Below are 27,542 nucleotides of genomic sequence, written 5' to 3'. Positions count from 1 at the left end.
CCATATAAATTTTTTATTTTGTTTAAAAAAAAATAAGCTGATTTAGAGAAGCAAAAAAGGATTTCAAAATACTCAATACATCAGAAAGCAGAACAGATAAACTTTGTGAAAAAGGATAGGTGAAACAGAATTTCCAGAGGAGCAGAAGAAAAGCAAATTCATAAATGGTGTGCTGAAATGTTATGGTGTATTAAAAAAAGAAAAATGAGTGAAAGGATGAAGAGTTTTTAGAAAATAAAGTAGTCTGAACTATGTAAATACGATCTTTAAAGAGCACATCAAAAGAAGAAAAATGTACAATAAATGAAAAATAATTTTTTTTTCAATTCTTCTTTAAATTTTGATGTATTGAAGCTGACACCAAATTAAAAACAAACTACACATAAAATACTAACCATTAATCTAGACTTAGAATGTCAGAATTAATAACTGAAAAAGTATTATTTTTTACTTCTCAGTGCATTTCTTAAAGTTTGTCTATTCTTTCTTTTTTTTTTAATAATTTATTTACCTCTTTTTTCCTATTTATTTAAAATATGAGGGGGTATAAAATTTAGGCCATTATGAAAAAATATTTCATATCTTTTTGAAAGATAAGAAAAGTAGGAAGTAAAATTGAAACATTTAGAAATTAAAAAACAAAAACAGTGATGATAAAGGAAAAAAACATTTAGTAATAGTTATATGATAGAATTTTATATACAATATTAATAAATTCTTATAAAAAGAAAGAAAAAAGAAACGCTATTTCTATTATAAAAAGAAGTGAAGAAGCAAGAGAAACTGTTTACAGAAAATAATTTTAAAAATAGAATGAGTTGATTGAATGAAATGATCAGAAAAAAAAGAAAAATAGTGATAATCTGCAATAAAATGAAAAAAATCTGACACTGAATAGGATTAAGTAAAGGATAGATATTATTTTCCTTTTAAAGAAAAAGGAAAAGCCTGTCAGGAAAATTAAATTTTAAAAATATGACTTTTCAATGAAATTAAGAAAACTGTATTCACTGTAACAAAGTCATATAATCTCATAATTGGATTTATGAATGTTGTAAGCTTAGTTTTTTAATATTTTATAATGATATGTAAAAAAAATACGTTGAGATGATTGGTTAATTTTTTTTTAAAAGTATTCATCAAAATTATGACAATTTCTTTAAAACCATTTTTTCTGGTACAGTATTTGTAAATAGCACTAATATTTTACTTAGTAATTTTATGTAACTTTTGTAAATTTTAGATGACTAGTTGGAGTTAAGATTTTATAATTATCAGATAAGTACTGAAACTATACAAATAACCCACAATGCAGTAAAAATATTTCTTGTGGTTTTCTGTATTTAAATTAAAAAGTCGAAAATCTGTAAAAATAGATTACAATACTTTTAAAAGAATATGGTGATCTGTATAAAAAAAAATGCCTAAATTATGAGTATGGAAATGCATTGTATTGTATATACATTAGGTTACACATATCTTTTTTTCTTTTTTTTCCCAGGCCAGACATACAGTTAAATAAAACTCAACTTAGGGGAGTATCCTTTACTCTAAGGGCCTCCCCCCCCCCCCCCAACCGTAGCGGCAGTAAGTCCGGCATGGCAGGTCAGCCCCTGGTTGGATCTTTTCATTCTTTATTTCCCACTCTAATGGGAGTACTCCATTACTGGATTTCCCCCCACTGGTATCCGGTCTTTTTGTTTGTATCGCCTTAACCTACTCTTCCTTGGAGTCCTCAGTTGATCATCGGAACTGAAATGAGACAATGTTACTCCCAAAAAATGGCAAAATTCATTCCCAGCAAAACAAACATATCAGGCAGATTAAGAAGGGTATGAAAAGAAAAGAAGAGTAAGAAAAGAAGAGTAGATGGTCTCTGTTGCCTTCTTTACTGAACCAATATATTATCTTATATCAGCATGTCGCTCCATCAAAGTATAGGTGATATTCAATCCTTCACTTGTTCACCACCAAGTTATATAATGAACATCATTACTCTACAGAAAGTGTACTCTAACTACACTTCAGATACTCTGTATGCATCCTGCTTATAAAAAAGGTTGTGATAAAAAGTGTAAATTAAAAAGTTTTTATAATTTTTTTTACAGGAAAAATGCTTACATTCATTGTTGAGGGTAGGAAATCTATTATTGTGTATTACTGGTCATTTAATATCATAAACATGTTTTTGTCATCATATAATATCATATGAATGGGGTTTTATGTCGTCAGAAAATTATAATTACAATATTTTTTTCATTTTGGATAATTACAACAATGTCAAATTTTTTATTTTAATTCCTTTTGATTCTAATATTTAAATGTTGAAAAGAAATAGGCCAGGCTATTCTTGTCTCACTTTTCTCAGTCACATTCCAGCCTTATTCATTTTCTATTTTTATAATACCTATTGTGATATTGATTATGTAGATCTCTTTTTCCCCTAAATTTATGTCCAAATTTTTAATAGTTTATTGAATTTTTATTTTTTTTATCACGCTTTTATTTATAGTCGCATCAACAATTATAGCCATTAGCAACTACAGTAACACTAACATGCAGCATTATATAAAACAACAAAAATCATAAAGAATAAAAATTAAAAATAAAGTAACAGGAACAATAAACAACAAACATAGACAAGCGACAACAATAAATGCAAAATAAAATACACAAATCAGACATTATTGAATATTAATGTTTAGTATATAACGGATATAATTTGTATACATAATATAAAAGTTTAATCTGAAAAATATTGATTGCTATGAAAATTATTCAAAAAAAAATTAATCCCACTCATCAATCAAGGATTATAATAGATTAACACATCAAGTACTCAGGTGAGTACGTCTAAAATTACACCACTAATAATTAAAAGGTCTGAAAAGATTAAATGATTACTTAAAAGGTATATATATATATATATATATATATGATGTACTAGACATAACTTAATCAAAGTAATATTTCAAATTAATACGCTAAGAGGGTTATAAGATGTTATAAGTAAGGGTATGAGAATAAAATTGTAATTCAACTTTTTTAAAACATTAAAGATAGTTTTACGCACTTTCCTGGTATATATCATTTCCCAAGGTGGAAGTAATGTAAGACTGTAATTTAATCCAGTTCGTTGCAAAAAAGTTTCATGACTACCTCTTTCATATTATGATAATTTATGACTAGCCTTTTTTTTTCAATTTCATAATTCAACCTCTTATACTTTATATAATTTATACTTATAAATATATTTTTTTTCTTAATTAAAGTTCTTTAAAAAAATTTGTATATGTAAATTTTGTACATATTACAAAAGTACAAAATCTTACAAGGTCAACTCCTCTATTATCATTAGACCTTTTCTTTCTGGTCACTTAGATTTACAAAAATTCATTCATTTATTTTCCTCACATCATTTAAACAATAATATCCCTTTTTTATCTCATTAATTTGCTTCTTTTACTTATCCACCACTTCTTTGTATTTATAATGAAGTTAATTTTCTTGGTTTTTACCTTCCCTGGCAAATACAGCTATTCTAGTTATATTAAAGGGGAGACGTATGATAATCATGTCAAAAATGGAGAATCAGATTTTTTGCAAATCTTTAAACACATTTGCAACCAAAATAAAAAATGTATGTATGCATGTGTGTGGCATTGCTCTTGACCTTATAACTCAGTACTGAACCAAACAATTTTCTTCAGCTCAAATATTTCTACATAAGGAAAATTAATCATATTAATTTTTTCCCAAAAGTTTATTTAGGAGTGTTAGGGGAAATTACAAAAAAAACAAATTTTAATTCTCTTCAGAGGCATTTAGGAGAAAACTTTATTGAAGCAAATTTATTACTTGCATATATAAAAAAAGCCCCCAATTTTTTTTTTTAAATAAACTTTCACCTTTTAAAACTGAATTTTTTTTTAATCTTTTGTTTTAGCTCTCAATTTAAATATTTTTTAAAACTTTTATATTTCATATATTATCAAGAAAAGACTAAAAAAATTTTTAAATTATAGTCGTCAGACCTGAAATGCAGAAAAGTTCTTTTGAAAATTCTCTTTTTCTTATTTTAGCTTCTATTGAATGGAGTATTAGATTTAAAGAAAACTTTATTTCAGCAAATTCGTTAAGATTAACCAATACAAGAATATTTTTCGAAAAATCTTTCTTAAAATTTATTCCTCATCCCTAAAAAATATATATTCTATTTTTTTGTATCTAACTATTTTAATTTTACAATTAAAAATTTGTTTTTGTATTTATCTTTATAACTTAAACTGCTATTAAAATTAAACTAGCTGTGGGCGCCTATATTATATTCTGGAAATATATTTAAAAATGAGAAGCAATTTTTTTCATTACTTTCATTAAAGTTTTCTTTTATTTTTTCAATATTTTTAAACAGTTCTCTTTTAAATTAATTTATTTTTTGTTAGGGATCACTTCTTTATAAATAGATTTTTCCTAAATTGGTCCTGACAGAGTAAGGAAGAACCTAAAATCAAAAATAATTTTATTTGGAATTTGTGAATTTTGATGCTTAAATTTTAATTTGATAAACATGACCTGACTAGCAACCAGGAAAGTCATGCAATGCTTTGTCAGCTTTTGTTATATGATTCTTATAAATCCATTTTCTGCATTAAAAATGTACAGAAGTAAATTAGAATCGCTCTGATGTTAGTACTTTTTCTTACAAACAATATTTCTATTCTTTTGAACCCCTACTATTTAAACATCATACAAAAATAAAAATTATTTTTCAATTGTTCTTTAAATTTGATTTTTTGAAATTTTACTAGATTAAAAAAATGAACCACTTACTAACATTTAATTTGGTGCTGATGAAATTTTGAAATTTGAAGAATTCAAAAGTATTATTTTTTAATTTTTAGTCCAGTTTTATTACTGCTTTTTTTAAGTTTATTCAATTCTATCCTTTTTAGTTTTAACATTACTTGTATATACTTAAAAAAAGCTGTTCGAACCAAAAAAACTTTTCCCAAGAAACATAAAGGTGAAAAACTTGTATTTTTTTAAAAATAAAAAATAATGGAAAGAAACAACATAAAACATTACTAGTAACTGCGAGCTAAGGCTCTAAAATAACTTTTATTTAAAGAATTGGAGGATTGTATTACACTTTCAAATGAAATAAGTTTAAATGAATTGCAGCAAAAATGTGTATATGTAATTTAATAGCTGTACAAGGAAATCATGTGGTGTCCACATCAGATTTTTTTACTTCATATTGACAAAAATAAGGGACAAAATGCAAAACAACTTTAGAAAGATATTTTTACCAGGATCTTTGTAGCATAGAAATGTGCTATTTTTTACTCTAACTTAATTCAGTAATTTTCTTGAATTTTTACAGGTAAATACTTTAATCAACATGAGATTAGGTTATACATCATCATAATTCTACAATAAGTAATAATAATGAAAATAAAATATCTCCAAATGATTTATTTAGACATACAACATATCATTAAAAAAATCCACTAAAGATATCTTGAAAAAACATATAATCAGATCACTAGAGGAAGTCCTATTAAAAAAAACTCATCAAATTAATTTTTATGGTAAAGAGTAAGACTTGAAGAAATATAAAAAAATATAAACACAAGTTGAACTGAAAATCTTCTCCTTTTATAAAAGTCACTTAAAAAGTAGAGTAAAAAAGAATTTTCATATACATAAGTTCTGCATACTACATTACTTCTGCATACCTACATTACTTCTTTACATACATTCTGTCTACAATTGGACACTTATCTTGTTGTAAGACCAACTTTGGGAGATCCTTGCTAAAGAATTCTGACATCAGGGGGTCACCCATTCCATTAATAAAATTAATGGAATGGGTGACATGAGTTTCTCTGGGCATCAAAATTACTACTCAGGTAGATGTTCATCTTGGTGAAGAGCTGGATAATTGGAAAAATATTTAGGTATTCAGGAGATGGTCGAAAATTTCCTGTTTCAACTGGTCAATTAAAGGTTTTACACAACCACTGGCAAGGGCTACACATTTTCATACATTCTTCATTGAATATTTAATGCAATTTATTTTGGATTTACCTCTAAAACCTCTTTAACACTTAACAATAAACTTTGACATTATTTTGGTATCAGGTTTTATGAATTATATCAACAAAATACCCTTGCATTCTTAAAACACTGTAAACATAACCTTTAGATCAGATAATATCTACTTGAATTATTTTGTTGCCTTACTACGTGATGTGTTTTACTTGTTAACCTAAATATTTTAACATTATTACGTAACTGGACACAATTTTTTATGGATTAATAAATGCTGTGTCCTTCCACTTAAAAAAAAAACAAATCATAATATGTTTCTGACAGTTAGAAGCAGGAACGACAATGACAAATTTCATCGACCAATAAATGCTTGTTCTAAGCTAATAGAACAATTTCAAAACAAATTTCCAATGACAAAAGTTATTGTAAATTTTTTTTCTATTAATAAATGTTCAAAAAAAATTATTTTTTTCAAGTAGGGAATCACTGTAAATAATTATTCGGAGTATTAATATAACATATATATATATTTTTCATAATAAAATAGAAAAAATCTGTTACAGAAAGAATAAACAAAATTTCCTGTACTCCTGCGTAATAAAATTTGTATGATACTTTATCAGATATAATAATAAATAAAATTATTATATAAATACTTACATTGGGTTGACCAGCCGTATCAAGTATTTCAAAATAAACCATTTCACTATCAATTAATGTATGAAATGTGTATACTTTTTCAAGAGTAGGATCATATTCACCGATAAAACGTCTTGTAATAAATCTAACAACAAGTGCTGCAACAATAACAGTAATATGTATTATAGTATTTATTCGTTGATGATTGTATTTATTTGTCAAATTAATGTATAAAATATACACCTACAATACAATTTGTGATGGTTTAAGTAAAAGAAATATTATAGATAATTATCAACAAAAAAATTATTCTTTTTCACATGTAATTACAGTTCTAATTACAGATTAGTTACATTTATTTATCAAAGCTTGTTTTTGCGAAATCCAAAAAAAATCTTGTTGGTTTATTATCATAGTAGTTAAACATCATTACTAATTCAAATTTATCATCATCATCTTATGAATATTTTCCCTGAGGCAGATTCCTTGAATCATGTTCGTCTCCATTTTTCAGAATTTCTAGCAACAATTCTGATAGTCTTTCTCATCTTTCAATTCAACTTTTTCATCTTCTCTATACAAATAAGCCTTTTTTTAATCTACTCTTGCTCATGAAAAATTTAAGGTTAATGTTTTAAGGAGACCTGGTGCTGATAACACATCAGCAGTTACAAATTGAGCTTTTTTTACAGCCACCATAAGAAAAATTGTTTCCAAACAGATCCTCACACAGAACTAAACCGACCAGAACAAATACTAAGGCCTCAGCAATGCAGGTTTCCATACCTGTAATAGGCCATACCTGCAGGTTTCCATAACCTGTAATTTCCATACCTGTGGATCTAGGAAGATATTTAATTAAAACTCACAGAACACTTAGGGAGATCAGAGAAGGATTTAGTGCACCCAACAGAGCACACATATTAAGCCAAACAACCCTACTCAAAGAAGTGCTTCAACGCCTTCTGATGGATGCCCATCTGACACAATTCTTTGAAAATTTAGGATATTTTTATCCAAGATGACAGTACTGTATCAGAGACAGACAATGCTCATAATAACTCAGTAATTTGGCATAAATATGGAAAATTGATACCAAATAAGCGAGTAAAATTTATTAACTTGTATCTTTAAGCTGACCATTAGGGCATTCTATTGCTGTGACAATAAGTGGTAGCCAGCATGTTATGTCATAGGAAACAGTAGTACGGATATCTGAGTATGGACTCAGATTCCCTTTTTTATAAGGATGTAATATACTTAATTTTTAATATATTATATATTTAATAGATGAAGTAACCAACTTCTTACATCAACAACATTGGACTGAAAAGCGCAAAAATGTTTACGGTTAAAAATACAATTCTGGAGGCAAGCAAAGTTTTCCTTTACGGAAACTCTCACCTGACAATTACAAAGAGGGAAAGATTTTTGGAATGTTTTTAAACTCATCTATGCAAAACTGTTTGTCAGTAATGGGCTGTTCTTCTCACCTTGGTAAAAAATACTTCAATTTCCTGAGGGTTATGGGTGGGATGGTTACCTAGAACCAGAAGAGGACATAAGGCACTCATATGGGTAGGATTGTTTGCTCATTTTACTATCTTTTATTTGGAAGATCATTCTACCACTCTCTACTCTTCCTCTTTACCTCCTATCCGCCTCAGTGGCTTTTGTAGGTATAGCTAAATATCTGATCAGTGATCAGAATGTAAGGATCTCTTTGAATTATTACACCCTAAATGGATTTGATAGGATGCTTGCCTATAGACCTGTTAAGGTATTCTACTTTCTTCCTGCCAGTTGTGCAAAAAGCCTAACTTGTGACTGACGTACTATTGGATGAAGCTAGGCTTCCTAATCCTTGAAGTAGGTTTATTGAATTAGGACGTTAAATAATTAAAGAGACAAATGAAAACAGCGGAAAGACTATTTAATTGAATTGAAATTGTGTGATGTTCAAGTTTACACCCTTGATAGAAAATATCAGCTGTTCAAAAAAACAATTCATTATTACGACCTCTTTTTTTATTTCAAAATATAATTCCATTTGATATGTATGTTTATGTTTGTTTCTTTCAAAGAGTTTTTACTGATACAAAGTTCGACAACAATGAGCAGGTCAAGAATATGGTACAAAAATGGCTTAGACATCAAGGTGAACAATTCTTTACCACTAGAATAAGAAACTTATAGAAACCACCTAAATGCAACTGGGATTATGCTGAAAAGTAGTATTAGTTTCATTATCATTGAATAAATATTTTTTCTTGTTGTCATTTGTTTAATTATTGAAAAAACTTCAAACAATATAATATAAATCTTTTGTGTTTTTAATGGATTCCTACTTAAAAGAAAAAGCCCTAGAAATTAATTTTATTATTATTTTCTTTTTACTCTTGAAATTTTTTTTAAAAATAACATTAAAAATAATAGTAATAATAATGATAACAATGTAATTGACAGACGAATTGGATTATTTCCAAAATAACAAAAAATCAATAATACATTCATAAATGTTTTGAAATTAGATTAGATTTAGATTGGGCTACTGAAAAGATAAAAATAGAATTTTTAATAAATAACTTCTCATTGACCCCGAATTTAAAATTAAAAAAAAAAAAATTTCAATGAAGTGATTTAAGAATTCAATAAATATAGCTAACAATTTTTGTTTATATGTGTGCATGTTTGTGAATATGTGTATGTAAATTAGGTTAAATAATTTTATTAAATGTTTTCTTTAAAAAAATAGAAAAAATGGATTAAAAAACTTTTAAGTAGATTTCTCTTATAAATATGCCATTTAATAAGGTTTATTATTATTATTATTAGATATATATATATTTATTCTTTTCTTTTTAAAATAATCTTTTTACATGTACTCTGCAGTAAAAATACGAGTAGATATAATAATTTTAACTACAAGAATTTTTTTTTTTTAAATACCAAAACAAGAAATGTTTTGTAATTTGCTTTTTTAGTAATACTTTATTTTGTTAAAATTTCATAGTAAGTTAATGTTTTATTACTGATCATTCAATTTGGTTTAATGTAAATGCATGTTATAACATACTTCAAAGAAAATACAAACATATGAAGCTGCTATAAAAAATTTTATCTTGGATAATATTTAATCATAATCTATGATCTTTTAAACACAAAGAGATAATTTGTTAGCTTGATCCTGGCTGTCTTTTGTACATGCGCCAATTTTTCAATAAAAATATTTTCTCATAAAACGTTTTATGTTTTATTTAGTCACCTTGGGACAGAATCCTTAATAATTATATTTCTGTAAGGTCATTAGATATATGAATGCTTATCTACTCATTCATCTATTTATAATAATAACAATATATTATACATGTTATAATCTCATAAATCAACAATTACAACATTATGTAAATTGTAAATAAATCTTGGTGGCTCTCAGTCCTTCTGGTTGAAAAAAAAAAATTATGCCATTGTAAGAATTGGCAGGAACAGCAATGTCAGGTGCGTATTTCACTGACAACAGCTTTGCAAAGTGAGGAACAGATGGGCATGTAATGAGGTCAGATACTCATATTACTGGTAGATACTCATTTTTCATTATGAAAAAAAAAAAATTGGCACTTAATAAAATAGCCAATAATTTATACTTTTTTTTTAAGTAAAAGGAGAGACTTTATATATTATTATAAGAATTCTCATACCATTACTGTTTTGAATGATTAATTTACCACACAACCACATCGACTTTCACTGTTTACTTTTTAATTTAAAAAATGATAATCAATGGTTTTAATTGTGAAAGTTTAACAAAGAGATTAAATCTGGAAGTTAAAAATGACACACGAAAATTAATAAAATGTTATAGTTTGGGTTGAAATTCAAGTCTATACATACTTGGACCATAGACAAAAATATCTATGTATGGTTGGTTAGTGAACTCTACAATTAACACATTCACTTTGTCACAACAATGATTTACTATATGACTAGTGATGCCACAACATTACAATAACTAGTCTTATGTACTGGGTAACAATATTTAACATGTTTTATAAACATTAGATCTTGCTTATTTTATACTGATTTTAACAAATTGAGCTTCCCAATGAAACTTTAATAATAAAATCAGGTTTAAAGAAAATATAAAATAGATTATTTTTTTCTAACCTATTTTGGAAAGGTTTCCAAAACTTTACAGTATTAAAAATATCATAAGTACTATTTTCTGAGCCATCAATCATTAACTGATCGCTGCTGAGTGATACTTTACTGTTGTTTATACGTTTTAAAATTTTCTAACTAGAATCTATATAATAAAGTTAATATTTATTTACAAATAGTATTAAAAAATCACTTGATGAGTACAGGTTAACAGCTGGTGCTGTCATAAACCATTAATGTAGAAAAGAAACCTTAATGTAAAAAAAATTATAAAAATCAGAAGACATATTTGGCCTTAACTGTATCACAAACAAACAAAATTTCAAATGGTTGAGCCAAAACAGGATATTAATTATTTATTAATAATGTATGTACCAAATTTTTCCAAAAGTTATTAATTTTAGAAAAATTAACAAACAATATTGGAGAACTATATAAATATTTTTATTTAACTTATTTTATGTTTTTTGTTTAATATTGTGTTTTATAATTTATTATATATATATATATATATATATAAAGAGCGTATATTTTAATAAATAAATATATACTGACCAGATTTTCCGACACCAGACTGTCCAAGTACCATAACTTTAAGAGGCTTGTGTTTTGAGCAAAGCCCTATTTTACAAAATGACGATTTTGGTGATGTTGTTGCCATTATAGCCATACCATTTTTAAATTGCAGACTGAAAAAAAAGCAAATAAAATTGAAATGTTAAATAAAAAAAAATTATTCTTGATATTATCTAATATAAAATTAAGGATTTTGTAATTTCACTTTCCCGCCAAGTGCTAAAAAAAAAAATTTCTCTTGAAAAAAAAAAGGTTTCTCTTGAATCATCCAGGCAAATGTTAGAATAGTTCTTTTTTTATGTGAAGTAGCAAACAATTCTATATATTCCTGACATGGTTTATAAAATATATTATTTTTTACAGATTACAGTAAAAGTTTTATTTAATTATTAGTTTTCCTACATTCCATTCCTTATGTAAATTTTGCAAATTTGATTATGGTGTCTTATACATAGAAATGTGGTGAATTTTTTTTTTTTTTTTTTTTTTTTTTGTAGAAGGGAAAGTATAGTAATCGGTCCAATTTGGGCATATGCAGTTTTCATAGAACCTTTACGTTTTGACACCTAAGGAACCCAAAAAACTAGATGGAAATTTTCCAGATGTTTGTATATATATGTGTATGTGTGTGTCTGTGTGTTTGGTGTTAGGTGTGGCACCCTAAATCACCTTATATCTCCATAACTACTCCAAGTACCAATTTTGACCAAACTTGGTCAGATTACTTCTACGTATGAGGCATTGATGCTAAAATTTTCAACTTTAAAAGGTCCAGGGGGTGAGGCTGTAGAGCAAGGTCACCCTCAGTATCTTGAGATTTTGCCTAATTAAAGTTTTATTTTTCTTAAGCACATTTGCTAACAATTAAAAAAAAAAAAATTTTAATAATTTCTTGTCATATGCTGCTTGCTACTGATCTTACCTAATGGTGAATCTGAGCAACTAGAAAGGAGACTAAACTAAATGAAGTGTAAACATTTGTATAATATGGTTTTTATTAAATGTCATTTTTAAATTAAATTCACTTTTTTACAACTTTAAAATTTTATCTTCTTTTTAAAAATTGTATCTTCTTTTAAAATCATTTATAACCATTTAGATTTAATAATAGTGTTAAGTTATACAGAATAAAAGAAAGGTTAAAAAATGGCTTCATATTACAGGAGCAGTATGATTTACTGAGGTGCATTTAACTTTAAATGTTCAACCTGCATTTTGTATACTTTGGATTAGTTTGAATGGTTTTATTAATTTTGTACTTCTGTTAACAACAGTATTTATTTTAAATATGCTATTTAATCCAGTCATTAGATGAAACCCAATAAAAACATATTTCGTGCAGCATTTAGAATGTGCAATTTTTACTAAAAAGAATAGTCAGTTATTCTGAAAAAACAACAATATACTTGTATACCTCTATCAAATTAGAAGGAAATCTAGTTTAATAGAATATAACTGTCCTTAGGTAACTTTCTTTATTTTGTTTAACCTCCGGAACCACTGTAAGATATTACTCGTACTTAAGAGGACAATATGTATGATGTAAATGAAGTGTAGTTTTGTACAGTCTCAGATTAACCGTTCCTGAGATGTGTGGTTAATTAAAACCCAACCAGCAAAGAAAACTGGTATACATGATCTAGTATTCAAATTCCTTGTGTAACTCATACTTTGGCTAAAGATAAAAAACTGAATATTATGCTTTGCTGCCATGATTTATAAGTTACTAAATCATTTTAAAAATTTTCACACGAGTTTATTAAAATAAAAAAATTAAAAGATTTTCTTTTATGGAAACAATATTATTCTGTCTATGGAATTTTAAATAATAAAAAGTAAAAACTTTTTGCATTTCCTGTTCAAGATATAATAAATTATTTTTTCAAATAATTTTCAGTAACAACTGAAATTGTTTTTTTCAATTGTTACAGTGTTATGAATTATCTTTTTTAATTTTTTTTTCTTCTAATATCTTCTTGTATTTATGTTTTAAATAATTAATGTGGGCTTTCTCAAATATATTTTTTATTTTATAATTAATTATACATTTTTAACAGACTTCAAAAAAGGAGGTTATGTATTATATTCGTATATTTTTTTTATGTTTATTCACCCACCATTTTTTATGTTTAGAGTTCACCAAGGTTTCTCTTGAATCATCCAGGCAAATGTTAGAATAGTTCTTTTTTTATGTGAAGTAGCAAACAATTCTATATATTCCTGACATGGTTTATAAAATATATTATTTTTTACAGATTACAGTAAAAGTTTTATTTAATTATTAGTTTTCCTACATTCCATTCCTTATGTAAATTTTGCAAATTTGATTATGGTGTCTTATACATAGAAATGTGGTGAAACAGGTTTTAGTATTCTTCTGCTTATCAAAATCTAAATGAAAATCAACAATCAGATTTTTCCATGCAAAAAATTAAAGTTGGATTTAAGATGGCAGATAGAAATTTAAAATTTTCTGTTAAATTATATTTTTATAAATGTTCACATATGTATCTGTTTCTAGTTTATCTAGTTTCCCAAGTTTTGTAGTATGATGTTGTTAACAGAATTTTTAACAATTTGTATATTATAAGCATTATAATTAATCTTTTATATTTATTAATAAACTTAAAAAAAAATAAGGACAGAGTTTAACATGTATTAAAGAACTTAAAAATTACACTAGTCAAAACAAAATTTGTACCTAACATGTTATACAATTTTTCTCACTGTAATTTGGATGCTGATTTCAAATATGTTATTAAAATTGCATTACCATATAAAGATTTTATGTAAATCGTAATTTTTTTTTAATAAACTCATTTTGATCAACTACTGGTTACAACTAAGAATAGTTTCTGCATTTTTATTTTTAAACAATTTGCTTGCTTAAGAAAGGAAAAATAAATAAATATATATACTGTATCATGAGAAGTAGACACGTACAAACATGTCTGTATGATGACATCATACAGACATCTGTTGTTGCCTACTACAGAGCTCAAAATCTTATTCAGTCTAGCTTAACTTGTCTATACTGTATGTTGTGTTTCACAGAATTATTAGTGTTTTCCTATATTTTCATCAATCCTTTATAAACAAAAGTGATTTTTCTCATTTTTATTTGCTAAAACATGGCTTCTGGAAAGGTTCGTGGATGTTCAAATCATCCAGACAATTTTTGTTATGTCTGTGATAAATTTTACCTTAATCTCAAAGAAAGATTATTTTTGAGTCGATAAAAACAGCTTATAAATTTTATTTGATTGTGCACTCAGGGATCAAGATAAAATCTGGGCACCTCATATTATTTGTATATCATGCTCAGTAACTAACTGAAAGGTTGAAGGGGAAACAACGAGCCATGCCGTTTGCTGTACCAATGGTTTGGCGTGAACCTAAGGATCATTTCACAGACTGAAACTTTTATACGACAAATATATTTGGATTTTCATTCAAAAATAGAAATTCATAAAATACACAGATGTGCCCTCAGTTCTAAAGCTGTCATAGAGAGGTTACCTGTTACCTGTTATCACCATCTAATCCAACATTGTTAGAAGATCAATCTGAAAAAGAAGCAGATGATGTAGAAGATGTTGAAGAATTTCTTCCTGTATCTGATGAGAAATCTACAAATTTCATTCAACGATATAAACTTAATGATTTAGTTTGTAATTTAAAGGTATCAAAGCAGCAAGTTAAATCTTTGGGGGCTAGACTGCAACAGTGGAATTTTTTAGCGGAAAAAGCAAAAGTTACTACATTTAGAACATGAAATAAAACTCTTTCAACTTATATTGCTACGAAAAATTCATGTACTGATGTCGATGGCCTGATTAAAGAGCTTGGAATTCACCATATTCCTGAATAATGGTGTCTTTTTACTGACTTTTCTAAAGATAGCATGAAAGCAATTTTATTGCATAATGGTAACAAACAGCCATCCATTTCATTAGTTCATGCAGTCTACATGAAAGAAACGTATGAAACTATGGCATCAATATTAGAACCAATAAGATATAAAGAGCATATGTGGCAAGTTTGCAGTGATCTGAAGGTTGTTGCATTACTTCTTGGTTTACAAGGTGGGTTTACAAAATATTGTTGTTTTCTTTGTTTTTGGGATAGCGATACAAAAAGTCATTGCCAGGTAAATAACTAGCCATTGCGGCAGAACTTTGTAGCTGGTGAAAAAAGTGTAAAGCATTTAACATTGAGAGTGGTAAAATCATACTGCCTCTCAAGGAGGGTATATTTATTGATCCACAAATCAAGAAACTGCTGAAGAACACAACTTTTGACAACAAATGTGAAGTATATTGGTGGTTTTTTAGGGGGAAAAAATATGACAACTATTTTTTTTTTTTTGGTTAATAAGCTGTTAGAAAATTACAAACATTCAGGATGTATAATGTCATTATAAATTCATTTCCTACACTCCCATCTAGACTTTTTTCCTGAAAATTTGACCTCTTGCAGCGATGAGCAAGGAGAATGCTTTCATCAGGATATCTTGGCCATGGAGCATTGGTACCATGGAAGATGGTATCCTGGGAAGATGGGTGACTATTGTTGGTTTATATTTAGAGAAACTGATCAAACATCGCATAAGCGAAAAAGTTTGCGAACATATTTTAAGAATTAAGATAAGACACAAGTCAAATGATTTGAACTTTTAATAACTGTTATTTTGAAAAAAACATTTCCAATTATTTAGACTTTTAGAAAATGTTATTTTAAAATTGTATTAATGTATTTCAATTTATCTGTGTTTGAATAAATAAAAATTAAGTTGATTTAAACAAATTTTAAATGAATACATGTACATAAATAATAATCTTTTCAAAATTCTGATTTCACAGTGGTTATGCATTTATTGGTAAATAAATCGTAAGTATCTAAGAAAAACATGACATACTACACAAATTCTGAAAAAAGTTTTGAATTTACTACCCCAAAATTAGTTAAAATCACCAAGTACGATTCCAGATACACGAAGAACATTTTTATTAGTTGACGAGTGTTTTTAATGAAAATCACGATATAATGAAGGTCGGGATTGGGTGGGATTAGTTTATTTTGGTTACTTGATATTACCAGTAGATCTTTAAAAAAATTCTTAGTTGTTTTTTACTGATTTACGTTTGTTTCTTTTACTTTATGGTAAAAGAATGAAGAATAAACAAACATTTTTGGTTAATTTAGTTGCTAGTGCTTAAAAAGAAGAAGATAATTTACATTAGATATAATTTCTCCTTTAAGTTGAATACGAAAAAATAGATTTTAATTTTTTTTTGTCTTCAGTCATTTGACTGGTTTGATGCAGTTCTCCAAGATTCCCTATCTAGTTCTAGTCGTTTCATTTCAGTATATCCCCTACATCCTACATCCCTAACAATTTGTTTTACATATTCCAAACATTGCCTGCCTGCACAATTGTTTCTACCTGTCCCTCCAATATTAAAGCGATTACTCCAGGATGCCTTAATATGTGGCCTATAAGTCTGTCTCTTCTTTTAACTATATTTTTCCAAATGCTTCTTTTTTCATCAATTTGCCACAACACCATTTATCACCATTTATCACTTTATCCACACATCTGATATTTATTTAACATTCTCCTATAGCACTACATTTCAAAAGCTTTTAATATTTTCCTCTTAGGTACTCTGATCGTCCAAGTTTCACTTCCATATAAAGCTACGCTCCAAACATATCCTTTCAAAAACATTTCCTGAATTTAAATTGATTTTTTTTTTTTTTTTAATTTTACGGATACAAAAGTGGAAAAGCAACAGTATTCAAGTAATCCTTTGTAGGGATATTAAAAGCTGCTACTTCCTTTTACGTTCTACTTTGTAATACTTTCTCTTGACTTGTTGGCCCAAGCAGCGCACCCAATCATTTTGTGTATAACTACTCCTTTCTAATAAACTTTTGTATAATTTAGGGCAAGTGAAAGTAGGAGGAATTTACAATTTCATAATTTTCTTTAAAAAGCGGATTAAAATCAGGATCTCCTAGTAATATAAGTTAATAGTTTATTATCTTATAATTAAAAAAATAAGAAATGTTTATTGACATGTAATAAAGTTGTAAATCTTTATTAAAGGTAAACTTTTAATCTAAAAACTCTTGGAATAGCCTTTTTTCGAGTATGAATAACAATACCTGTTTAAAGTGGAGTAGGTGTGAAATTTAATCACATATTCTAGCGATAAAACCACAAAAATGTATCATAATACATGAAGAAGAAAATATACATGTGCATGTGTTATTGCATACAAAACTTGTTCATTTATATTTAATTTTTTAAAAGTTTTGCAGTATTTTATGTCCTTTTTTAAAAATTTATTCTGAATATAATACTTTCTTTTAAAGAGGTTCCAATAAGGTTACACTTTTTAACATTAGAAGTGTAGAATATAAAACCTGTAAAAAAAGATTAAAATATAAAAATCAAATGAGTATACCATAGAGGATTTAGAAATATTTTAAAATTCAAAGATAAGTACAACTTTAAAAAAATCCCTTTTGACACTCCGGAAAGTGGAGGTAGATTTCACTGTTGCTAAGTAAGGGATAAAAAAGATTTCTACCTTAAAGTTAAGAAAACCTTCAAATCTACTCAATACGACAATGGTGTGAAAAAAGGTTTCGAATATTTAGCATACGACAAGCTCCATCTTCTTACAATTCCAGCAATATTTTGGTCATCCCTTTATAAGGGTTAGTCATATCAAAAATTGTTTTACATAAAAGTTTTAGGTAATGTTTAGAGGACTAAGAATCACTTTAAATCGATTCGATTCTGTCCCTATTAAGGGGGAGGTATGATATTTTTTCTCTTCGAAACCTATTTTTCCACCCCCTAAGCCAATGGTTGGTGATATCATAAAACTTTACTTAGATAAGTTTTAGGCCCTTATCCAAAGAATAGTAGAAGCTTTAAACGAATTCGATATTTTTCCTAATAAGAAAGTTATAGTGATATTTTGTTTTTTCGAAAAAGCCCCCCATTTCCATCCCCATGGTCCGATTTTGCCCATTAACAAACTCGACCGAGATTTTGGATCTTTATATTTTATGTATCAATTTGAAATTGACTGGCGCAAAATTACGGCAGTTATCGTGTCCACCAGAAAGTTAAATATATATATATAAAAACTTTTGAACTGACGGTGGTTTTGGGGTCTGGGGGAGATGCGAAACGCGAAGATATGTCGAAATTTTAGATTAGATTAGATTTTAGATTAAATTTTGTTCGAAATATAGTCGATGAACTTTGTTTTATGTGACAACGAATACTTCAGTACTTTTTATATCATATAAAATAAAAATTATTTAATTAAGTGTTATTTATTCAAAATTTTATTTAGGGTATTTAATGTCATCTTTTGATCGTTTGACTCAGTTCAAATTTGTTTGAACGCGTAAAAAATTATTTTTTTTTTTTAATAAACTTCAAGGCTCTTACGTTTGTGTGTAGTTTCTGTTAACTTCATTCATAACATTTTACCTAGTATTAATTTTTCTACAAGTTTTGTTTAAAAGTCTTATGTGTTTATTATTTATTTAACAAAGATATTTTAGGGAAAAAATAAAATAGTGTGTTTTTCGACTCCAATCTTTTGTCTTTTACCTCAGATTTCTCGAAAGTTACTTAAATACAGTCTAAGGGACGAATTTTTTTCCCAATCTTTTATATCAGATTTCATATAAAACCGCTAGATTTACTCGTTAATTTGGACAGAGATCAAGGTAAAATCTTTTGCTGGCTGACATTCGCTATTGAAGAACTTTCAAACCTATATATATGTACATATATATTCATTATTTTCACAAAGAGAATATGTAATGGAAGTTTGTTAATTAGTTGTGAAATACTCTTTATATATAATATACCTTTAAAAATATATAAATAACCTTTTTGTATATATATACACGAGTATATACACCGACAGGGAGTATCACGAAATTCTCCGGACTTTCATAACCTATTTCAATCGTGAAAATAACAAAAAAGTTCAATAAAAATACGTCCTAGCGAGTTATAGCTAGTGAAAAGTTTCAGCTACATCGATGAAATGAGGTCATACTGAAATTTTTAGGACGTTAATTAAGAGTCAGAATTAATGATTTCTTATGGTTTTTGACCCGAAAAATCGAGTAAAATAGGTCCCCAAACCTTACCTGCAGTAGTTTTTGAGAAATCTAGGGTGAGGACCAATCAATTGGTGTAAAAAAAACCCTGTTTTTTTATGTTTGACGTACAATAATCTTGTTAAATGGGTAATAAACTCGTAAAACTTAAAAAAAAAATTATAGAGAATAATACAAGAACAGTACGACCTCATTTAACCGGAGTAGCTGAAATCTGAGTGAAATCTTTCACTGGTCGTAACTCGCAAATGAAGCATTTTGGGACAAATGTTTATATAAACTTTTCCTATTATTTTTACAAGTAGAATAAGTTACGAAAGTCCCAGAAGAAATTCGTGATACATTCTGTATATATATTTACAAATTAAAGTATCGATGATAAAACCAATACATTATTCTATAAATTATGATTTTTTAGTTTTATTCTATAAGTTATAATTAGCGCCGTACTTTTTAAATGTTTCAAGTAGTACTCGTATAAAGAAAGTCAATTTATATTTGAATTATATTTAACAAACACAAAAAATACGGATTGTTCAAGGTATATTTACATTATGACCAATTTTAATGTATATTTATGCATCGTACTCTATTGCTTTTGCTGGGGAAAAGGAAGTTAAATTACTTTTGAGTCGTATTTTAGGAAAGGCTACTCCATTAACAAAATTGATTCCGCTATATTAAACAATTTTCCGAACAAATATACTTTAATGCAGTTCATAACACACATACAAGATTACCTATTTTACACCTCTTTAAAAGATTATAGGAAACAAAGGTTTTTACAATAAATGAAAAATTTGACTAAGGAAATTTATTTACATGAAATTAGGATATTAATGTTACGAGTATATATATATATGTATGTATGTATGTGTGTATGTGTGTGTATGTATGTATGTATGTATGTATGTATGTGTGTGTGTGTGTGTGTGTGTGTGTGTGTGTGTGTGTGTGTGTGTGTGTGTGTGTGTGTGTGTGTGTGTGTGTGTGTGTGTGTGTGTGTGTGTGTGTGTGTGGTGTGTACTTTAAAAAGTAATTTATTTTTTATATGATGTTTATATTTAATATTTTCAATTATTATTTAAAATAATAAAATTTGCAACGTATTTTTAGATTTATGTAATAACACAAGTTTAGGTTTTTAATTTTTCGATCATCTGTTGTTAAAATAATTCTGAAAGATCCTAGTAAAATTTAGTGAAAATAATTATTAGTAACAATGAAATAAATTTGAATCTCCTATTTTAACTAAGTATTTTAATTACTGAAATACAGGTATAAATAACTGAAAATATTTAAGGGATTTCTCTTTTAAATTTAATTACAATTTGTATATTTATAAGCAACTGGAAATTAATTTTTAAAAAATGAGAACGCTGTTTCGCCCATACAAGAATAATAATGGTTAAGAAATATTTAACAGAAAACCCTTTTTTAGTATTTGTTAAGATGGAATTATACTTGAAGTATCGGCTTACGAAAGTCATGTTTGAAGTGTACAACGACGCAAACAATCTTGAAGCTTGGTGCTGCTGCGGCTGAAATAATTAACTGGAGTAGAGAAAAAAATCTTACCCGATTTTCGGCAGCTTTCTTTTTCCTGTTTAGCCTCCGGTAACTACCGTTCAGATAATACTTCAGAGGATGAATGAGGATGATATGTATGAGTGTAAATGAAGTGAAGTCTTGTACAGTCTCAGTTCGACCGTTCCTGAGATGTGTGGTTAATTGAAACCCGACCACCAAAGAACACCGATATCCACGATCTAGTATTCAAGTCCGCGTAAAAATAACTGGCTTTACTAGGACTTGAACGCTGGAACTCTCGACTTCCAAATCAGCTGATTTGAGAAGACGCGTTCACCATTAGACCAACCCGGTGGGTTATTTTTCTAGCAGCTACCTTTTCTCTTTTCCACTCTTTGGGCTTGGGATCGCGAAAACCTTCACACGCAGCCGCTGTTCTTTCTTCACATTTTTTCATTTGAATGAGGTGTTTATCTTCTTTTTCCGGTTTCGGAAATCACCTTTCTTGTTTCATAAAATTATACACGCTATTTATTATTTACTGGGCCTGCCGTTTTAGTTTTTTGTTTTTACGGAAGACTTAAGTTCATTCATAATTATAAAACACTAAAAATACACAACCGATTATAAAATGCGATTACTTTTCTCCGTCAAAACTCGAATAAAAAGAAACGGAGTTACCACAATTGGTCTTACAGGATCAACAAATACAGGACAATTAGTTAATTGGATTATACTCCGGCATTCAATAACGTAGGATTATTGCTAATTATTTATTTTTTCATTGGCCTGGCTGTATTTGAAAACTATGACCGCATAGTAAACAATATATCTATAATGTTCTTTTATATGATTCTAAGAAAGTAACTCGTTTCTTGAGTTGTAATACTTGTTTGTCCGTGTTTATTTTTATAACAAAAAAATTACGATAGATTATAAACTATGTTTACATATTTCAGACAATTATAATGCAAGTTATTTCATCATTTAACGTTTGTCTGCCGATGTAATTATAATACTTATTGAGAATAGAGCTACATTTTTATACCGTTTAAAAATATACCGTTACATTTTTTTTTATAGTAAAATACTTCAATCATCATTTTTAAAGTACGTATAAATAACAGGATTAAAACATATTTAAAAGTAATCCCTAACATTATCCAGTAGCGTAAAATAATAAGTTCGTATTTACAAGAAAACAGTTTGCTTCTGTATATGAAAACTAAACTGAACGTTTTCAGTTTGATAACAGGGACTGTACTAGCCGTCGTAGAACAAGCTTCACGATTTATTGCGGTAGCTATACGTCTACCTAAAAAGTATAATTCCACGGTTTTTTTTTCATATTTAAAATTAAACGGTTACAAATTTTCAGCGAATAACATTTTAGTTGTTATCGTACAATTTTCAAATAATTATCTTCAGACGTAGAAATAGTAGTATGATCTACAAAAGGGGTTGTTATAATGAATGGCTAAAGATTTGGGGGAAAGCCATTAATAAAAATATGGGAACAAGAATACTTCCCTGAAGCATTCCATATTCTACACCTTGAACTGATGAGGACCTACAACATTTTACTTGTGTATTCTTGTCAAAGGATGAAATGCCAGGTTGTTGACGGTTTGTAATTTGTATCATAGAAAAATTTACGTTTTAATAACGGCTGTTAGAAATTTAAAATTCAATATTAATATTGATATAATACGAGGTAAAACCGGTTGGAAACCTCAGTACGATCTTATTTTTTAGAATATGATAGAAATATGTAATGATAAACGGATAGAAAAAGTTAACCCGGCATCAAGTACATTCAAAATTAAATTTAAGTTAGCGATAAATGAATTTATTAATGATAAATACAGTATAAACTTTGTTAGTATACCGTTCAGAACTGCAGATGGAGTGATTCCTGTAATTATACGATCAAAGAGGAAATTGATTGATGAATCTCCCTGCATAATAAGCAGGAAGAGAAAAACATCATGTTTTTTTTCGTAGGGTTCCATAGAATCTTAATTTAGGGAAAGTATTTAGACAGAAAAAGAAATAATTAGAATTTAAAATTTAAAACAAACGGGTCAGATTGATGAATTATAAGAACTTTATAAGTATAAAAACAATTTTAGAATGTTTAAGGTTTGAATGCGCTACAAGCGTATGCTTTTTTTATTTATATAAAATAGAATTAGTAGTTTATTTTAAAATTAATATAAGTCTATTTTATCTGTCAAAAAGTTTTTCATAATTGCTTTTACATCTGAATATGCAAAGCAGCGCAAAAGTTTTAATTTCTATCAAATTATACTTAATCAATTATCTTACACAAATTATGTTAATTATTAATTTAATTTTACCTGTTATTATTATTATTATTATAAATAAATAAATAATGAGCTAGAAGACTGTTGTCTATACAGTCGTGAATATAGAGCGTTAAAATTAGGTTTTCCAAAAATGTTAAAAAAAAAAAATCGAAATTTTTTATATTAATTAAAAGGTTCTCTCTCAATTTTGTTTTTGTACAGGTCGTTCGGAAAGTCGCTATGCAGTGTGCTTTACAGTTTATGGTGTATTCTGTTTTTTCTGCGTTAGGTTAGTTGCCCTGTGAATTGGTTAGGCACTGATCAGTAATAAACTAAGACGTCAGTTGTGATTGAACTCGCTTCGTTTCGGGTCGTTTCGTTCATCGGAATCAATATTTGCGAGAAACTTAACGGTTCTTTCGGTAGCGGAACGCATTTTTCTCGTTGAACACGTATTTCGTGAAGGTGATAAATATACGGATTTTGTGAAGCCCAAGTTTTCTGAAAATTTCCCAAACACTCCTGTTCTTCCCCGCAATGCAGTTCGGACTCTTAGGAAAATTTCGGCTAACAGGCGCTGTTGAAGGCGCTGATCAAAGTGGAAGTCCATATAAAATAAACAAACAGAATGATTGACGAACTAAAAACTGCAATAACGTACGAGACATTCCAGTACATCGGCCGGTTAAAGTATTTGAAGATAAATTGAAACGCGTTATAGCGTTGTACTGATGTCGGAAGAGGTCATTTTCAACCTTTTGTAAACTACTACAGTTATTGGAATAACCGTTTTTGTAAATAAAGAAATAAAAACACGAAGTTAATAATTAAGAATGTTTCATTATTAGACTTCCATAACTCACAGTGCACAGCAACTTTCCGAACTCTCTGTACAATAATCAAAGAAACAATTTTCTAAGCGATAGAAAAATATGTTTTTTTTAAAAACAACCTTTAATTTTGTAAAGTTATTTAAAAAAAAATTCCATCTTTCATATTGAAAAAAGGGCCTGAAATATTATGTAAAAGTATATACATATGCATATATACGTACATTACACTATGTTATTACAGGTGCATTACGTCTTCTTATTTAATTTTTCTTTACTATATCGCAGTTTGAGAAAATTTTGTTGTTAGAAATCATATAATTTTTATCTTCCTCTTTTTTATGATTCAAATATCTATTTACTCTTTAAATAAAAATTAACATAGATAATTATTTTAAAAAAATACTAATTTGGGTTACTTTTTCTTGTTAGGTAAATTTTAATAGTTCGTTCCTTTCATTCAATCGATGGATGAGGCCGATAATTGATGAAAATCCACCATAACAAAAGATAATAAATATGTTAAAATATTTTCATGTTTTCATATTTTTCATATTTATTTATTTTTTATTATTTTATTTGTTGTTTAAATGACCAAAGATATTATCATATGAGAAGTATTAAATAAATAACAAGTGAAAATAATTTAATAATAAAAATATGTTTTATTGTAGGGTTGAATATAAATGAATTTATTTTCATTTTAATAAATAAATTTGGAACTTTAAATAACAATAAAAAACCGTAAAGTAAAAACAATATTTACCTTTTATAACTAAGAAAGGAGATAAATTTTAAATTTTAGATAAGCGCTAGGAAAGTTAGGTTACGCAAAGGAAAAAAAAATTCAGGCGTTTTATTATTTATTTTTTTCATTGAAAACTCAATATTAACTAGAAAAGTAATAAATACATTTTTGAAGACGTGTCATTCAAACAGTAGGAGAAGAAGAAAAAAGAAAAGGAGAAAGAAAAATAAAAAAAATATGAAGCAAGAGAGAAAGGAGAAAGGAGAAAGATAAAAACAATGAAACAAAGAACGAAGGGAATGAAAAAAAAACGGAATAAAAGGAAATGAAGAGAAGGTAGACAGACGTTTAAAAAAAAGGGAAGTATAAGGAGATAAATTAAAAAAAGGATATAACAAAGAAATTAAGACACAATTATAATAAACTAAGTTACAGCGGAAAGAAATACTTCAAATATAATGATTGTTTTTTTGACCCCGTGTTCAAGCCAAGTACTTGAAAGTAGGTGCCAATTGAATGTACGTGTTGAATACACTTAAAAGTTAGCCGACCTATTATACACACACCGTACATAAAAATAAAACTAAAAGAAAAAGAATTAAAAAAGTTAACTGTAAAGGAAATGTCCTCATTTTAAAACTAAAATATACCTAGCATGTAAAAAGTTTTTTTATACATTTAATTCTTTTATAGACGTTAATATTTTTTCTATTAAAAAATGTTGTTTATTAATTCTATCAATATGTATCCGTTTATTAAAATTTATTATTATAATTAAGCGATATAGAAATTTTAAACTATAACTGTGCTTGTTCCAATTATCTAAAATATTTTTTTTAATAATATTTAGAAGAAGTGATCGATGTATTCTTTTTAATAATATAAGCAAGATTTTTAAAAATTAAAATAAAATCTAAGATTTCCGATCGCATTAAGAATTACGGTATTTATAAATTATTATATAAACAGTTCAGCATTTATTCAAAGTGGGATTAAAAAGATACAATTGAAATCATACCTAAATTTTAGTATAATGCTCAAAATTAAAAAAAAGAAAAAAAACATTACAGAGAAAAAAATTTCTTACGGTACCATTATTTGAAATAATAAAAAGAAGAAAATGCAGTCGGTTGGGACACTGGGTGACACAAGACTGCCTGTTGGTGAAGGCATTGGAAGTATTTGTAACGGGGAGGAAAGCAAAAGGGTGGACAGGAATGAAAACGATAGACAATGTAAAAAGGGAAGCGAAGTTACTATAAAATGAAACGGATGGCACAGAATCGAACAGAATGGAGGGCAGCCGTGTGAAAACCTGCCTTTGGGCAGACACTTAGTATTATTATGGTACTAGGTTTCTAAATTATTATTTTTATACAAATGTTTCAAAAACTTTAAGGAAAAACATCCGGTTTTACTTTTCCGTCAAGCTCTATAGGATAGCTACACCACCTTTAGAAGGGAAAGAATTGTAATCGATACAATTTGGGCATATGCGGTTTTCACTGGATCTCTACGTTTTGCCACCTAAGGAACCCAAAAACCGATTGGAAATTTTTCGGATATTCGTACTTTTGATATCGCCCTCTACATCACCTTATAATTTCCACGACTGATTTTGGCCAAATTCGGTCAGATTACTTCTATATATGGTGCATTGATGCCATTAAATTTTCAACTTAAAAGGTCAAGGGGATGAGGCTGTAGAGCAAGGTTACTCTCAGTATCTCGAGATTTCGCCTAAAGTCTTATTTTTTTAGGCGCATTTGTTAACAATTAAAAAACAATATTTGCAAAAAAGATTTTTTTTCAAAATCGCAACCCCACCTCAAAAAATGCTCTAAATAAACTGGCGGCTAAATGGGTATACTGCGTCAATAGTATCCCCTCTTACCACAAGGAGCGCTAGTGTAGCACTAACGTAGAGCTGCTGTAGTCACCGCTATGTTGCGATGTCACAGGTGAGCGGTAGAATTAAATAAACGAATAATATTTAAAGCGTAAAAAAGTATTTAAAGTGGCCGCTAGTTTCCAATTAACCGCACATCTTAGGAACGGTCGACCTGAGACTGTACAAGACTATACACTTCATTTACATTCATACCTATCATCCTCTGAAGTAATACCTTACGGCGGTTCCGGAGGCTAAACATACAAAGAAAAAGTGGCCGGTAGTACCACCGCCATATGAATAAAATACGGTATGCGCGCGCGCTTTAGTTAGACTCATTGAATTAAATAAACAAAAAATATTACATTTAAATAAAATGATAAATATTTTAGATTAAGTTGTATGTGTATGTGTGTGTAAGCCGTGCATCACAAAAAAGCCGCGTAACGGGAAAGCCCTACAATTGTGTTGTCAGCTTTTTTCATTACATATAACGATTTAAATAACAATTTTTACAAAATTCTAAAAATTTAATTCAGATAATATTACAATTAATCGACACAAAAATAATATAGACGCCGAGTCTACAACCATTTAGTATCCTGTTGTTACACGAGAATATTATAGTATACAAAATAAGT

At 27.9% G+C, this 27,542-nt stretch overlaps 1 protein-coding gene across 1 annotated transcript in view; it reads right to left on the bottom strand.

The window, feature by feature from the left end:
• The window catches only part of LOC142332404 (ras-related and estrogen-regulated growth inhibitor), a 244,872-nt gene that overhangs the window by 14,827 nt on the left and 202,503 nt on the right, over nucleotides 1-27,542 (bottom strand). Inside the window, exons 2-3 of the mRNA XM_075378832.1 lie at nucleotides 11,410-11,543; nucleotides 6,718-6,854 (exon numbers count right to left, since the gene is read on the bottom strand). Of these exons, the coding sequence (XP_075234947.1) occupies nucleotides 6,718-6,854; nucleotides 11,410-11,524 (252 nt within the window). The 5' untranslated portion in view covers nucleotides 11,525-11,543. The remainder of the gene's footprint in view (nucleotides 1-6,717; nucleotides 6,855-11,409; nucleotides 11,544-27,542) is intronic.

The sequence above is a fragment of the Lycorma delicatula genome, chromosome 11 (assembly GCF_047948215.1).
Source record: "Lycorma delicatula isolate Av1 chromosome 11, ASM4794821v1, whole genome shotgun sequence".
NCBI classification, from domain to species: domain Eukaryota; kingdom Metazoa; phylum Arthropoda; class Insecta; order Hemiptera; family Fulgoridae; genus Lycorma; species Lycorma delicatula.
The sequence above is the reverse complement of the archived record's forward strand: the minus strand, read 5'-3'. Positions and strand labels throughout refer to the sequence as shown.